Source organism: Carcharhinus amblyrhynchos, chromosome 11 (genome assembly GCF_965287045.1).
Source record: "Carcharhinus amblyrhynchos chromosome 11, sCarAmb.v2.hapA, whole genome shotgun sequence".
NCBI lineage: Eukaryota > Metazoa > Chordata > Chondrichthyes > Carcharhiniformes > Carcharhinidae > Carcharhinus > Carcharhinus amblyrhynchos.
Genome location: NC_137334.1, coordinates 46,687,946 through 46,705,261, shown reverse-complemented (window position 1 = coordinate 46,705,261; position 17,316 = coordinate 46,687,946). Strand labels below are relative to the sequence as shown.

Here is a 17,316-nt window from a genome sequence, read left to right as displayed (position 1 = left end):
GGTGGTTATCTCTGGACTACTGCCTGAACCGAGTGCAGACAGGCGTAGGGTTGATAGGATTAAGGAAGTGAATGGGTGGCTCAGGGATTGGTGTGGGAGGAATGGGTTTGCATTTATGGGGCATTGGCATCAGTTTTGGGGTAGGTGGGACCTGTTCGGGTGGGATGGGTTGGGTCTGAACTGTGCTGGGACCAGAGTGCTGGCGAATAGCGTAAAGAGGACTGCAGACAGGGCTTTAAACTAATTGGGGGCGGGGGCGGGGGCGGGGGCGGGCGGGGGGGGGAAGGAAGAGAGAGAGGAGGAGGAGGAGGAGGAGGGAGGGTGCGAGGGTAGGTGACATTACGGGGTCTAAAGTTAAGGAGAAGGTACAGGTAAGGGAAGAGGCCGAGGATGTCCCAATAATAGAGGGAGTAGGGGGCGTGAGTATGGTTGGTGGTGTTACGGCAAATAGGGTCCAGGAGAAGGCTGGGATGAAGGCACTTTATCTGAATGCACGAAGCATTCGGAATCAAGTGGATGAGCTGGTGGCGCAGATCGGCACAAGTGGATATGATCTGGTGGCCGTTACAGAGACGTGGCTGCAAGGTGACAGGGACTGGGAGCTGAATGTCCAGGGGTATCAAGTGTTCAGGAAGGATAGGCGGGAGGAAAAAAGGGGGGGGGGGGGGGGGGGTGTAGCTCTGCTGATTAAGGACAGCATCAGGGTGGTAGCAAGGGATGATATTGGAGCCAAGGAGCAGAAAGTGGAATCGTTGTGGGTAGAGATTAGGAACAGCAAAGGGAGGAAGACGCTGGTGGGTGTCGTCTATAGGCCCCCGAATAACAATCTGGAGGTGGGGCGGGCTGTTAACGCGCAAATAAGTGCGGCGTGCAGGAATGGGACAGCCGTAGTTATGGGGGATTTCGATCTACATATTGATTGGTCGACCCATGTTGGACGCGGTGGGCTCGAGGAGGAGTTCTTGGAATGCTGCTGGGATAGTTTCCTTGAACAGTGTGTGTTGGAGCTGACAAGGGAGTGAGCTATCTTGGATCTGGTGCTATGTAATGAGGCGGGTAGAATTAGGGACCCTGCGGTGAAGGATCCTCTTGGGGAGAGTGATCATTGTATGGTGGAGTTTCTGGTGCAGATGGAGGAGGAGAAAGTGGGTGCTCGACAGACTGGAGGGGCTGATTGTGGACAAGTCACCAGGACCGGATGGAATGCATCCGAGGGTTCTGAAAGAATTGGTGGAGGTGATAGTGGATGCCTTGGTGGTTATTTTCCAGACGTCACTGGATTCCGGGGAAGTGCCGGAAGATTGGAAAACGGCTAATGTTACACCGTTGTTTAAGAAGGGTGCCAGGCAAAAGGCGGGGAAATATAGGCCGGTTAGTTTAATGTCTGTTGTAGGTAAAATGTTAGAATCCGTCATCAAGGAGGAAATAGCGAGGCATCTTGAGAGAAAGTGCTTGATAGAGCAGACGCAGCACAGTTTCGTTAAAGGGAAGTCGTGTCTGACAAATTTACTGGAGTTCTATGAGGATGTGTCTAGGGCGGTGGATAGAGGAGAGCCGGTGGATGTGGTCTTTCTTGATTTTCAGAAGGCGTTTGACAAGGTACCTCACAAGAGATTATTGCAGAAGGTCAGGGGACATGGAGTAGGGGGTAGGGTGTTAGCGTGGATAGAGGATTGGTTGTCAAATAGGAGGCAGAGAGTGGGGGTCAATGGGTGCTATTCGGATTGGCGGATGGTGACTAGTGGAGTGCCCCAGGGGTCGGTGCTGGGGCCTCAGCTATTTACCATTTATATAGATGATCTGGAGGAGGGAACCGAGTGTATGGTGTCGAAATTTGCTGATGACACCAAGATTGGTGGAACGGCAAATTGTGCGGAGGGTGTGGAGAGTCTGCAGAAGGATCTAGATAGGCTGGGCGAATGGGCCAGGAAATGGCAAATGGAATTTAATGTTGGCAAGTGCGAGGTGGTCCACTTTGGTAGGAATAATGGTAGGAAGGGTTATTACTTACGTGGCGAAAAACTGCAGCAGGCGACGGTGCAGAGGGACCTCGGGGTCCTTGTGCATGAGTCGCAAAAACCCAGCTTGCAGGTGCAGCAGGTGGTCAGGAAGGCGAATGGGATGCTGGCCTTCATAGCAAGGGGGATTGAATATAAAAGTAGGGAGGTCTTGCTGCAGCTGTATAGGGCATTGGTGAGCTGGAGTACTGTGTGCAGTTTTGGGCGCCATACTTACGCAAGGATATTTTGGCCTTGGAGGGAGTGCAGAGGAGGTTTACTAGGCTGATGCCGGAGTTGAGGGGGTTGAGCTATGAGGAGAGGCTGAATAAATTAGGCTTGTACTCGTTAGAGTTTAGAAGAATGAGGGGAGATCTCATTGAGACGTATAAGATGATGAATGGGATGGATAGGATAGAGGTGGAGAGACTCTTCCCGCTCAGAAAGAATAGTAGGACTAGGGGGCACAGCCTCAAGATAAAGGGGGGGCGGTTTAGAACGGAGTTGAGGAGGAACTTCTTCACTCAAAGGGTGGTGAATCTCTGGAATTCTCTGCCCATTGAAGTGGTGGAGGCTACCTCGCTAAATATTTTTAAGACGCGCGTTGATGGGTTTTTGATAAGAGAGGGGATTAAGGGTTATGGGGAGAGGGTGGGAATGTGGAACTGAGCCATGACAGATCAGCCAAGATCTTATTGAATGGCGGGGCAGGCTCGAAGGGCCAGATGGCCTACTCCTGCTCCTATTTCTTATGTTCTTATGTCACTCATTTAAGACAGAGAATATTTTTCTTTCAAGTGTCATGGGTCTCGAACTCTCTTCCTCAAAAAGCATTGGAAGCAGAGTCTTTGAATATATTTAAGACTGATTCTTGATTATTAAGGGGATGAAAAATTATCGGGGGTATGCAGAAATGTGGCATTGAAATTACAATCAGATCAACCATGATCGTACTTAATTGCGGAACAAACTCAAGGGGTCAAATTGCCTATTCCTGTTCCTAATTTGTATGTTTGGATGTAAATCCTGCACTACCTAATGCTATACCACAACTATAAACAAACATCTTTCAAAATGCACAAAAATAGAGCAGAAAAAATACATTTTACTGCATTTCATAAACCAACAATTATCATCTTACCCATCTTTAGTTTGGTCAGCCACGCCTGCCAGAAGCTGTACAGTCTTTGGATTGTAGTGTGGATCTGTGTGTAATCCCAGATATTTCTGCACAAAATCTGTTGGAGTCATGTAATGCTCCCCATCCTTAGTCACACTACAAAACTAAGCAGAAATAATAACGTCAAAATGTATATAACAGTTGCTTTGATAGAGAGAATCTGGGATTTAAGTGAAACAACTTTTAATGTATATTTACACAAAGAAAAGTCAGCTCAGCTCTTAACAAAATACACTGTTAAAAATACAAATTTAATAAGATTATGTTTGGGCTATCTCTTTAATAGAAGATAAAATGGTGGCATGAAGGGGGTCAAGTGTCCTGTGACAACAAGCGTGGGTGGTTTGGTTGTTAAAGGTTACAAGGGGTCAAGGTTGATTTACTGGAAAGACTACAGGTGTTATTCACTTGTCTACAGGTATTATTCACACTTGTAGACAATAGAGATGTGATTCGAGAGGGGAAGAGACCATTGTAAGTCATTGTATTATTGTGTTATAAGGATTTGCCAAGATATCTGAGACACTCAGAGGCTAGAGCATCTGCAAGCAACCCAGAGAGAGAGAGAGAGCACGAGCACACAAAAACACACAAGCAGCCAATGCTCCACTTGAAGCAGAGTAAATGCTACCTTTATTATTGACCGTGCAAAATAGGTAGGAGCTTGCACTCAGATTAAAGAGACTAAGTTTGTGATGATTTAAACAAAGGATGGGAGATTTGCCAAGCTTTGGCAAGAGGGAAGAATCTCCACGGTAACATTCACAGTACAAATCAGTTTGGAGATTAGAAATTAACTAACTGGGAGAGAAAATAAGGAAGCAGGGCAGCAGCAGGAAAGACTAGCTTTGCATTGGTTGCATAAGAAGAAAGAGTCCACTTAGAGACAGGATAAAGTAAATTTTCATCATCTCAAAAAGTTAAATGGGGGAATTTTTTCTGTACTTTAACTGATAAATTGCTTACTCAATACTATTTAGATCACATTGTTTATTAAAGTGAAAGACTTAACCTGAAATCCTGTTGTGTGATTCTTTCAATCAGTAAATGGAAATTCAATTATAATTTCACAAATTATCGATCTCTATGAGGATTGTAACAACTGCTTAAGAACATACCAGAACGGGAATATATCAGTCAACCCTACATCATTCATGGTTGGTCTTCTACCTCAACTCCACCTTCCCATACTACTGCCATATCCCTTAATTTCCTTAGCATCCAAAAACTTCTGCCATGAATATGCTTAACAACTAAGTATCCTCTGGGGTAGAGAATGGTAAAGATTTCGATGCTTTGAATGAATAAATTAATGCTAATTTCACTCCTAAATTACTTGCCACTTATTTTGAACCGTAACTGTTCTGAACTCTCCAGCTGGAGAAATTCTTCTAGTATCTATTCATTCAAGCTTCTTAGGAAATGTAAATATTTCAATGAAATCACCTCTCATTCTTCTCAATTGTGGGCAAGTTAAGCATAGTGTACCCAATTTATCCGCATAAGAGAATCCCTTTATCTCAGGAATCGGTTCAGTGAATGTTCACTGCATCCTCGCCGAGGCAAGCCCCCATGACAAGGAGACCAAAACCACAAGACTCCAAATGTAGTCTCACCAAAGCCTCACACAATTACACCAATACTCCTTCTCAACATTCAAAGGCAGAGTAAAGGCTGACACTTTTCCCATTCCTGTACCATTATCTGTGGTTTCACTCAAGCGTACCCTTGGTTCCCTCCTATTTCTCACATGCTATCTTAACATCATCCAATAACAGCATCAGTTTTCACATGCAAGCTTACAACATCCAACTCTATCTCACCACCACTTCTGTTGACTCTGCCATTGTAGCTAAATTATCTGACTGTTTGGCTGATATCCAGTACTGAATAAACAGAAATTTTCTTTGATTAAATATTGATAAAATGGAAACCATTGCCTTTGGTGCCAGAGAAAAACAATTCCCTGACTACTACCTCCATTCCTCTCCCTGGAAACTACAATTTGACCCTGACTATCTGCAACCTACTTTGCAAACCGAAATGAGCTTCTGAGCACGTATCTGCACCTTCAGCAAGATCAACTATTTCCACCTCTAAAATATCATCCCACTCCAGCCTTGCCTCAGCTTACCTGCTCCTCATTAATGTCTTTGCTTCTTCTCGACTATTCTAACAAACTCCAAGCCAGCCTTCCACATTTTAACCTCTACAAACTGGAGGACATTTAAAACTATGTTCCAGTCTGATAGCAATAGGTTTTTGCTCTCTCAGGCAATCAAGGGGTATGGTAAGCAGGCAGGAACATGAAGTTTGAGGTAGAAGATCAACCAAGGTTATATTAAATGCTGGAGCAGACATCAGAGGCTGAATGGTCTACTCCTGCCCCTATTTCTTCTATTCTTATATAAAATACAAACTGTTATTGTTATCGTTCTAATCAGGATCATTTGCCACTAGCAAGGAAGAGCAGCACTCCGAAGCGCTGCTAGGAGGAGCAGCACTCCGAAAGCTTCTGCTACCAAATAACCAGTTGGACTTTAACCTGGTGTTATGAGACTTCTTACTAGCGTGTCAAACAAGGACACACCAGTAGAAGATTTTATCATTGCTGAATGTCAGCTACGACTTGTAGCCATAGTATTCCTAGGCAAGCCATGCCCATCCTGCTCAGACATGCAATGCACAGAATAAAACAACATAAATGGGGAGGTCATTTGGTCCATTGTGTCCATGTCAATTCCATCAAAAAGCTATCCAATGAGCCATAATTCTATGCTCTTTCTCCATAGCTCTGCAAGTTTTCCCCCTTCAACGATTTCTCCAATTGGCTTTTGAAAATTATTGAATCTGCATTGCAAGGGCACAGGCATCATTAACAAAGAAGTATTACACCAAGTTATTTTCCCAGTATCTTCAAGGTGCTTAGAACAGAATTAAACTTTTAAAGCAACAATGTTTATTTAACAAGCTGAACTAGAGCAAATCTGTGCAAAGTCATTACACTGTTCCTGTTGCACTTAATTGTCATTGGTTTTGAATTAATTAAGCATGAGATGGAATAAAGAAAATATTACTGCCTGCTTGGAAGCAACTTACAAGGACTCTAGGCAGACACTGGCTTTATACTAGCCTAGATATGTACATCTGTTGCTGTTCTTTAGCTTTTATTCTGATCTTGTATAACATTGAAGACAATAATTGCATCTGTTACATTTGTAACAAGAGTTTTCACAGATCCCTAGAAGATCAGTAATTTTAACCCGTTCCTATACGCTTTTCTCTCACTTGTCTGCTGTATCATTCATTATTTTCTAATTATGAGACTCTATAATGAGGCAAGTTGTTGTTTCTGCACATCAACAATGGCGGGAAAAGAAACATCTGAGCAAGAAAATATCCTTCAGGAATATCCAACGGTTCTAGTCACAGAATAAATTTAGGAAGCTTGTTTTTTTCCCATGGTGAAATAGTCCACAAAATATAATTTCATAAAGTTAATGTTTTAGCTACACTCTAGTAAACACTGGACATAATTTATTTTTATTTATACACAAATATTACAGCATGTTTAGGCAAGGATGTATGATTTAGTATGGAAACACAAAATATTTGGCCCACTTTGTCCCACTATTCGGTCAGTGTAAACAACATTTCATTCCTTCCTTCATTTTTTGAATTAAAATGTGTTCACTGACATTGTTTCATCACTGTGGTAGCTGCAAACTAAACTCCATACAGAAATTTAAGTCTTGCCCACTTCAACACAAGTACACTTTTACATGACATGTTTAATCATGTAAAACAACTTTTGAAATTAGTTATTCCTATAGGTTTCAATTTTGGGATTTTTAAAAAAATGTATTGCTTTTACTTCTGCTTTCTGTCTCCTTTTTCCATTTATTTTAATCCAATTTTTCTTTTGCTCTCCATTTCTTCCAATACCTTATTTGGCACTGAATTCACCCACTCCAATTTACCCTTCCCTTTGCAGTCTTGTCCTTGCGGTGTTTAATGTCACAATCTTTTAATCTGATTATTTAGGAGAGACACAGTCGCTTGCCCTGCTTACTCAAGTGTCTGATGGCCCACTTCCCTTCCTGTAGTATTATTAATTCACGCTTTCAGCACTTCATCACGCTAAAAAAATTTAAACATAAGTGTGCAAGGGCAAGCCCAACAGCAAACTATGTTAGATCCACTGCTACAGAAAATTATGGCCCATTAAAATTATTCAAAAATTATGTATTTATCTGTAAGCATTCATACATTACATAGCTAAAACATAATGCCGACTTGCAGGGATACGGGGAAAGAGCTGGGGAGCTGGGCTAATTGGCTAACTCTTTCAAAGAGCCAGCACAGACAAGATGGGCCAAATAATGAACAAATGACTCTTATTTTGGAACCAAATACCCAAATGAATATGACAGATTGAAACACTTTGCATAATATAAACTTGTGCCAAGTTTTTCAAACCTAACTTTTACTGATTTTAAACCAAATTAAGCCAGGAGTGGAAAACAGGCATACTAACCCATAACTCCTACACATCTTCTCCACTTAGCCATTTCACAATTTTATCAAATCAGTAAGAAAAACAAGATTATGTTTGCCACACTCTTGAGCTTTCCTACAATGTATATATTGCCCTATACAGCTGCAGCAAGACCTCCCTACTTTTATATTCAATCCCCCTCGCTATGAAGGCCAGCATCCCATTCGCCTTCCTGACCACCTGCTGCACCTGCAAGCTGGGTTTTTGCGACTCATGCACAAGGACCCCGAGGTCCCTCTGCACCGTCGCCTGCTGCAGTTTTTCGCCACGTAAGTAATAGTCCTTCCTACCATTCTTCCTACCAAAGTGGACCACCTCACACTTGCCAACATTAAATTCCATTTGCCATTTCCTGGCCCATTCGCCCAGCCTATCTAGATCCTTCTGCAGACTCTCCACACCCTCCGCAAAATTTGCCTTTCCCCCAATCTTGGTGTCATCAGCAAATTTCGACACCCTGCACTCGGTTCCCTCCTCCAGATCATCTATATAAATGGTAAATAGCTGAGGCCCCAGCACCGACCCCTGGGGCACCCCACTAGTCACCAACCGCCAATCCGAATAGCACCCATTGACCCCCACTCTCTGCCTCCTATTTGACAACCAATCCTCTATCCACGCTAACACCCTACCCCCAACTCCATGTCCCCTGACCTTCTGCAATAACCTCTTGTGAGGTACCTTGTCAAACGCCTTCTGAAAATCCAGAAAGACCACATCCACCGGCTCTCCTCTATCCACTGCCCTAGACACATCCTCATAGAACTCCAGTAAATTTGTCAGACACGACTTCCCTTTAATGAAACCGTGTTGCGTCTGCTCTATCAAGCAATTCCCTTCAAGATGCCTCGCAATTTCCTCCTTGATGACGGATTCTAACATTTTACCTACCACAGACGTTAAACTAACCGGCCTATAATTCCCCGCCTTTTGCCTGGCACCCTTCTTAAACAACAGCGTAACATTAGCCGTTTTCCAATCTTCCGGCACTTCCCCGGAATCCAGCGACGTCTGGAAAATAACCACCAAGGCATCCACTATAACCTCCGCCATTTCTTTCAGAACCCTCGGATGCATTCCATCCGGTCCTGGCGACTTGTCCACAATCAGCCCCTCCAGTGTGTCGAGCACCACCTCTCTAGTAACAGTAATGTCATTAAGACCCTCCAGTCCTACCACCTTTCCATCGCTAACACCCGGCAAATTATTCACGTCCTCCTCCGTGAAGACAGAAACAAAAAAGTTATTCAAGACCTTAGCCATTTCCCCATCCCCTACCACTAGGTCCCCTTTCTCATCCTCTAAAGGACCAACGTTCACCCTAGCCAGCCTCTTCCTTTTTACATATTTATAAAAACTCTTGCTATCCTTTTTTATATTAAGTGCTAGCCCAGCTTCATAGCTTCTCCTACCCTCCTTTATCAACTTCTTTGTCAATCTTTGTTGACATTTAAACCTTTCCCAATCCTCTTCTCGCCCACTGCTCTTAGCTACTCTAAATTCCTCCACTTTTAATTTAACACTTTCCTTCACCTCCTTCATTATCCACGGCTTATTACCTCTCCTCCTACTGTCCTTTATGACCATCGGAATAAATTTCTGCTGAGCACCAAGAAAGATCTCCTTAAAGATCCTCCACTGCTCCTCAGCAGACCTACCTTCCAACGCGCTCCCCCAGTCCACATTCGCCAAATCTTCTCTCATCCTACCATACTCCCCTCTATTCAAACAAAGGACGCGTGTCCGGGAACCCACTTTCTCCTCCTCCATCTGCAACAGAAACTCCACCATGCAATGATCACTCTCTCCAAGAGGATCCTTCACCGCAAGGTCCCTAATTCTACCCGCCTCATTACATAGCACCAGATCCAAGATAGCTCGCTCCCTCGTCGGCTCCAACACACACTGTTCAAGGAAACTATCCTGGCAGCATTCCAAGAACTCCTCCTCGAGCCCACCTCGTCCAACATGGGTCGACCAATCAATATGCAGATTGAAATCTCCCATAACTACGGCTGTCCCATTCCTGCACGCCGCACTTATTTGCGCGTTAACAGCCCGCCCCACCTCCAGATCATTATTTGGTGGCCTATAGACGACACCCACCAGCGTCTTCCTCCCTTTGCTGTTCCTAATCTCCACCCACAACGATTCCACTTTCTGCTCTTTGGCTCCGATATCATCCCTTGCTACCACCTTGATACTATCCTTAATCAGCAGAGCTACGCCACCCCCTCTTTCCTCCTGCCTATCCTTCCTAAACACTTGATAGCCCTGTACATTCATCTCCCAGTCCCTGTCACCTTGCAGCCACGTCTCTGTAATGGCCACCAGATCGTATCCATTTGTGTCGATCTGCGCCACCAGCTCATCCACTTTATTCCGAATGCTTCGTGCATTCAGATAAAGCGCTTTCATCCCAGCCTTCACCTGGACCCTATTTGCTGTAACGCCACCAATTGGGACATCCTCGGCCTCTTCCCTTACCTGTACCCTATCCTTAACTTTAGACCTCGTAGCGTCACCTACCCTCGCACCCTCCCCCCCCTAATTAGTTTAAAGCCCTGTCTACAGTCCTCTTTACTCGATTCGCCAACACTCTGGTCCCAGCACGGTTCAGACCAACCCCATCCCGCCCGAACAAGTCCCACCTACCCCAATACTGGTGCCAATGCCCCATAAATTCGAACCCATTCCTCCCACACCAATCCCTGAGCCACCCATTCACTTCCTTTATCCTGTCAACCCTACGCCCGTCTGCACTCAGTTCAGGCAGTAGCCCAGAGACGACCACCTTGTAGGTTCTACTTTTTAATTCCATTCCCAGCTTTTCATACTCATATAGCGAGGGGGATTGAATATAAAGGTAGGGAGGTCTTGCTGCAGCTGTATAGGGCATTGGTGAGGCCGCAGCTGGAGTACTGTGTGCAGTTTTGGGCGCCGCACCTGCGCAAGGATATTTTGGCCCTGGAGGGAGTGCAGAGGAGGTTTACTAGGCTGATACTGGAGTTGAGGGGATTGAGCTATGAGGAGAGGCTGAATAAACTAGGCTTGTACTCGTTAGAGTTTAGAAGAATGAGGGGAGATCTCATTGAGACATATAAGATGATGAATGGGATGGATAGGATAGAGGTGGAGAGACTCTTCCCGCTCAAAAAAGACAGTAGGACTAGGGGGCACAGCCTCAAGATAAGGGGGAGGCGGTTTAGAACGGAGTTGAGGAGGAACTTCTTCACTCAAAGGGTGGTGAATCTCTGGAATTCTCTGCCCATTGAAGTGGTGGAGGCTGCCTCGCTAAATATTTTTAAGAAGCGGGTTGATGGGTTCTTGATAAGAGAGGGGATTAAGGGTTATGGGGAGAGGGCGCGAAAGTGGAACTGAGCCACGACAGATCAGCCATGATCTTATTGAATGGCGGGGCAGGCTCGAAGGGCTAGATGGCCTACTCCTGCTCCTATTTCTTATGTTCTTATGTATTAGTTCCACAAAGATATATTTGAATTTTTTTCCCCAAACGATGAACTTCTTCAGAACATTTTTTCTTTCCACTTCCCTCCCCCACCCCAGGTTGGAAAGTCCTGGCTGCTGATGCCAAGAATATGGTACCTCTTGCCAGGTGAATTTAATTTCAAGTCTAGAAAGCTGTAGGAGCACCTGGTCCATGTTTCCTGTTTCGCCAACATCAACCAACTTACTTTCACATGGCATTCATTACAGTAGCTTAGTCAAGTATCAACGACATTTACCCAACTGCAGCAGGTTAAGTGGCTTTATGGCACTCAAATAACTGACTGAGCCACCAGGCTACTTGCAAAAATAGATTAAAAAGGCAACCTGTACCAGAGAAAATAAAGGCTCAAGTGACAGCCTATGCCAGAACAGTAAATATCAAGAAGTAATTTTTAACTCAATGCTGAATTGACATAAACTACTTCTGAGCGATGCCAAATTTAGGCCAGGCATGCATGCCCTATTAATGAGCAACTGGTTTAGTCTTACATTCATTGCAAAGTATAGGACCATGCTGGAGTCACAAAATTATTAGGATGCAGCTAATACTTCATGTAGATAGCTGAACACAGCTGTACTCATAAATCCTGTCTAAAGCTAGAACAATTTAAATCTGCATCAAATGTCACAACATGTTTTCCAGCACAAGAACAAAGGAAAATGATCATCTCGCTCAAATTCAAGATTTTTTCAGCTGTTTTACTTTGATATTGTTCAAACAGATCAATTATTTCTAGATTTAAAGTCTCACAGAAAATACTACTCACTGATCATACTGCAGACTCTGAAAACCATTATTTAATCATTCTGTAGTAACTGATGTTTTCTACAATAGTGACTATACTTCAAAATTACTTTGTTCGCAATAAACACTGAGACACCTTAATGTCTTGAAAGGTACCATATCAATGTGGGGATGTTTAACGATCATTGTACAATGTTCAGCACCATTCACAACTCCTCAGACACTGAAGCAGTCCATGTTCGAATGCAACAAGATCTGGACAATGTCCAGGGCTTGGGCTGACAAGTAACAAGTTATCTTTTGCACCACACAAATGCCAGGCAATGACCATCACCAATAAGAGACACTATAACCAATGCCCCTTAACATTTTTTTTTGTTTTTATTCCAATTCAATCAAGTCCAATTCAGAGTCTCAACAAGTTGAGACATTCCCGATCCAAGCTGACAAGACAGGGCTCTCACCTCCTGTCCTGGGCTTGATCTACATGATCCAAGCTGATTGGAGTAGGCACAGCTCCTCTTCCAAGGCTTGATCTCATTTGCATTTTAGCCAAAAGGCCAAGATGCCGCTTTTAAAAATTGCTTCAAATGAAGCTGAGATGTAACCTAATGACTTCAGTCAAGCACAACATGTCGATACTCCACTTGGTCTTAGCCAAAAGGCCGAGAAGCTTGTTACCATTGCTGAATCTCCCACTATCAACATCCTTGAGGTTATCACTGACCAGGAATTCAAGTGGACTCACCACATAAACACAGTGGCTACAAAAGCAGGTCAATGGCTAATAATGTGGCGAGTAACTCCCCAAAGCCTGTCCACCATCTACAAGACACAAGTCAGGAGTATGATGGAATACTACCCACTTGCCTTGATTGGTGCAGCTCCAACAAGGCTCGAGAAGTTTGACACCATAGAGCACAAAACAGCCCATTTGATTGGCATCACATCCACAAATATCCACTGCCTCTATCACTGACACTCAGTAGCAGCAGTGTGTACTATCTACAAGGTGCGCTGCAGCAATTCACCAAAGATCCTTAGACAGCACCTTCCAAACCCATAAACACTTCCATCTGGAAGGACAAGGGCAGCAGATATGTCACACCACCACCTGCAAGTTTGCCTCCAAACCACTGACCGTCCTGACTTGGAAATATATCGCCGTTTCTTCACAGTTGCTGAGTCAAAATCCTGAACTTCCCTCCCTAACAGCATTGAGTCAACCTAGAGCATGGGGACTGCAGTGATTCAAGACTGTAGCTCACCACCACCTTCTCAAGGGCAATTAGAGATGGGCAATAAATGTTGGCCAGCCAACGACACCCATGTCCTACAAATTTAAAAAAAAATGTAAGTACTTTCTTTCTCTTTACTCTCAAGAATTCCTTTGTTGGGACAAGGATTTTCTTCCTGAATAAAATCACTAATTGAAAGCTCAAAGTAAGACAGAGGACATATTTATTAAAAGTACTGAAAGAAAACATTTATGTCGACAACTAACATGTGCATGTTATTAATGAGTACTCTGTAGTTTTTTTAAATGATCACAGATACGTCATCCAGGCATAAAGGAATTCCTTCCTGCAATTCAGAAGCACAAGGATGACTGATTGCCAACACTGTTGTGTTCAGGCTTGGTCAACAAAGGGGAACATGCAACCAAGGAAGGACTGCAGACAGTATCCAAGTGGATAATTTCAAGCATCAATTATGACAGGATACATTTAGCATCATACCAAATCATTTGTAGCATCTTAACAAACCAGTGATATGTGACGACTATTTCCATTTCTCAGTTTCAGCTTCAAATATCACAACTGACTCAGTTTCATAGCTAATACATAATAATTGTTCCAATATTCAAATTTGGCATTCCAACACCTCTGCTAGATCCTTCCTTAACCACAGTCATTAGCAACACTGCCTCACAAGCGCCAGGACCCAGGTGCAGAGTTTGCACGTTCTCCCAGAGACTGCGTGGGTTTCCTCCAGATGATCCTGTTTCCTCCGACAGTCCAAAGATGTGCAGGTTAGGTGGACTGGCCATGCTAAATTGCCCCTTAAGTGTCCCAAGATGTGTAGTTAGAGGGATTAGCGGGGTAAATACACAGGGTTCAGGGAATAGGGCCTGGGTGGGAGGTTGTGCTACAGGGTTGGTGCAGGCTCAATGGACCAAATGCCACCTTCTGCACTGCAGAAATTGTATGACACAATGGGCGGAATTTTGCCATCTCACCCGCCACGGGAATTGTAGCAGGCAGGGGCTAACCATGCAAAGGTCTGCTGACCTTGGGTAGGAACGTCTGGCCTTGGGATGAGCGCAGCTGGAAAATCCAGCTCTGTGACTCTTGTCGAATACATACTGCATGAGTTTTTCAAGTCATCATAACTATATGCTCTCTTTCCCACTGCATCATATTGAACCATTGGCTCTTAAAGTGATTTTTTTGGCTGTCATGGCACAGATGTACACTCGTCAAGTACAGTAAATCAGAAAAGAATAGGCTGCATTTTACTGTGAGAAATGAGAATTGTGCTTTTAATTGAAATCACACAACGCAGCAGGGCCGTAGGTGAGTTTATGTGCATTGCTTTCAGTAATTTCCATAAGCTTGTAGTTTGATATAAAATTCAGCTCATGCTCAGCTAATTTGGCCTGAATCATTAACTATATTTCGTTACACAAAGATGCTGCCAGACATGCTGAGCATTTCCAGCACACTGTTAGAGTTGAATACATTGAACAGAATCACTACAGTGCAGAAGGACGCCATTCGGTCTATTGAGTCTGTACCAACTCTCCAACAAAAAAATCTTCCTGAAGCCCACCACCCCGCTGCCCGATGATCACAACCCCATGCATTCACCGTGGCTAATCCACCTAACCTACACAACTTTGGATACTAAGGGCAATTTAGCACAGCTGGTCCACCTAAGCACATCTTTGGACTGTGGAAGGAAACCAGAGCACCTGGAGGAAACCTATATGCACACAGGGAGAACATGCAAACTCCACACAGTCACCCGAAGCCGGAATCGAAGCCGGGTCTTCGGCGCAGTGTGGCTTTTAATTTCAAATTTCTACATCCACCGTTAAAAACTGTCATATTTATTTCAAGTACACTAATCCCCTCACTCGTGGCCAAACGTCAATGACAAATTTAAGTCACTCTCTCTGGTTGAGCAAACACCAAATGAGTCCTGGCTTCTGGTTTCCACTGTAAAATATTTGTTAACCCTTATCAATACAATATAATAATACAAGTCATATCACACAAACACCATTTTACTTTGTGGACCTGCCCACTAGAATCTACTAGGCAGTTGTAGTAATTTATCATTCACAACAGCGCCACAAACTTACTTTCCAGGGCAGGCTTAAATATCAGAGTGCCTGAGTCAATAAAACATTAAACTATTTTTACTACTTTTGTTAGTATCTTGACTAATAACGTAGATCTGTTTCCCATATTATCTCCAAAAACATGTTACATAAGAACATAAGAAATAGGAGCAGGAGTAAGCCATCTAGCCCCTCGAGCCTGTCCCGCCATTCAATAAGATCATGGCTGATCTGTCGTGGCTCAGTTCCACATTCCCACCCTCTCCCCATAACCCTTAATCCCCTTGCCTATCAAAAACCTATCAACCCACGTCTTAAAAATATTGAGCGAGGCAGCCTCCACCACTTCAATAGGCAGAGAATTCCAGAGATTCACCACCCTTTGAGTGAAGACGTTCCTCCTCAACTCCGTTCTAAACCACCCCCCCTTTATCTTGAGGCTGTGCCCTCTAGTCTTACTGTCCTTTCTGAGCGGGAAGAGCCTCTCCACCTCTAACCTATCCATCCCATTCAACATCTTATATGTCTCAATGAGATCTCCCCTCATTCTTCTAAACTCTAATGAGTACAAGCCTAGTTTATTCAGCCTCTCCTCATAGCTCAACCCCCTCAACTCCGGCATCAGCCTAGTAAACCTCCTCTGCACTCCCTCCAAGGCCAAAATATCTTTGCGTAAGTGCGGCAACCAAAACTGCACACAGTACTCCAGGTGGGGCCTCACCAGTGCCCTATACAGCTGCAGCAAGACCTCCCTACTTTTATATTCAATCCCCCTCGCTATGAAGGCCAGCGTCCCATTTGTCTTCCTGACCACCTGCTGGCTGGGTTTTTGCAACTCATGCACAAGGACCCCGAGGTCCCTCTGCATCGTTGCATGCTGCAGTTTTTCGCAACGTAAGTAATAGTCCTTCCTACCATTATTCCTACCAAAGTGGACAACCTCACATTTGCCAACATTAAATTCCATTTGCCAGTTCCTGGCCCATTCGCCCAGCCTATCTAGATCCTTCTGCAGACTCTCCACACCCTCCGTGCAATTTGCCGTTCCACCAATCTTGGTGTCATTAGCAAATTTCGACACCATACACTCGGTCCCTCCTCCAGATCATCTATATAAATGGTAAATAGCTGAGGCCCCAGCACCGACCCCTGGGGCACTCCACTCGTCACCAACCGCCAATCCGAATAGCACCCACGTTACACTTTTAGTAAAGGTGAACTTTACTACAGCTACAATTAAAATACAAATGAAACAGAAAGTTTAATGAATTTATATAAATTACGTCAATTACCTTCAAAAACACAGCTTTTAATTCAATGGGGTCAGCCCTTTTTGTTGACTGCACCTGAAATAAAAACACCTGTTATGTCCACTGCTGAGACAAATTATCTTGCACAAATACATAGAAGGATAAATTTTAAACAGTATATTTCATTGCACAATTTGAACAATATTGCCACTGAAAAACTTCAGAAATTACAATATTGTGCTTCCATCTACACAACCATGAATGGATTACCATAAAACTTATCTATTGCTCATTAATTCTAACTAGTTACGCAGTCTTGAAATTGAAGTTCCTCCTAGATAAAGATTTCGAAATCATTTCCAACATATCCTTGTAGAAAAAGCCCACATACAGCTAAATGCTCCAAGCTTCACATTTTTGAAACTAAGTCGCCTTTTAGCCATTAGATGAAACAATATTTCGACTGTGATCCATGAATTGTGAATTACCATAACAGTACTCTGCCTGAAGTATATATATTCTATTGTCAAACACTCATTTCCTGATATTCCAACACCTATGTGTAAAGCTGCTAAATACACTTCCTTTTTTAAATTGTTTTAAAGGTAACCCAAGGCCAAGCGCTAGGCCTCCAAACAAGAAGCCGCCAACAAGGATAAAACAAGCACACCGACCGCTCCTGTGTTAAATCTTATCTACAGAGTGAGAGTCCAGCCAGCCACATTAAGTG

General features: G+C 43.8%; 1 protein-coding gene across 1 annotated transcript in view; it reads right to left on the bottom strand.

Moving 5' to 3' along the window:
• The window catches only part of LOC145350099 (electrogenic aspartate/glutamate antiporter SLC25A12, mitochondrial-like), a 132,119-nt gene extending 115,378 nt beyond the window's left edge, over nucleotides 1-16,741 (bottom strand). Inside the window, 3 exon segments of the mRNA XM_080199001.1 lie at nucleotides 3,139-3,281; nucleotides 16,629-16,697; nucleotides 16,700-16,741. Of these exon segments, the coding sequence (XP_080055127.1) occupies nucleotides 3,139-3,281; nucleotides 16,629-16,697; nucleotides 16,700-16,741 (254 nt within the window).
• Between the last annotated feature and the right edge of the window lie 575 nt (nucleotides 16,742-17,316).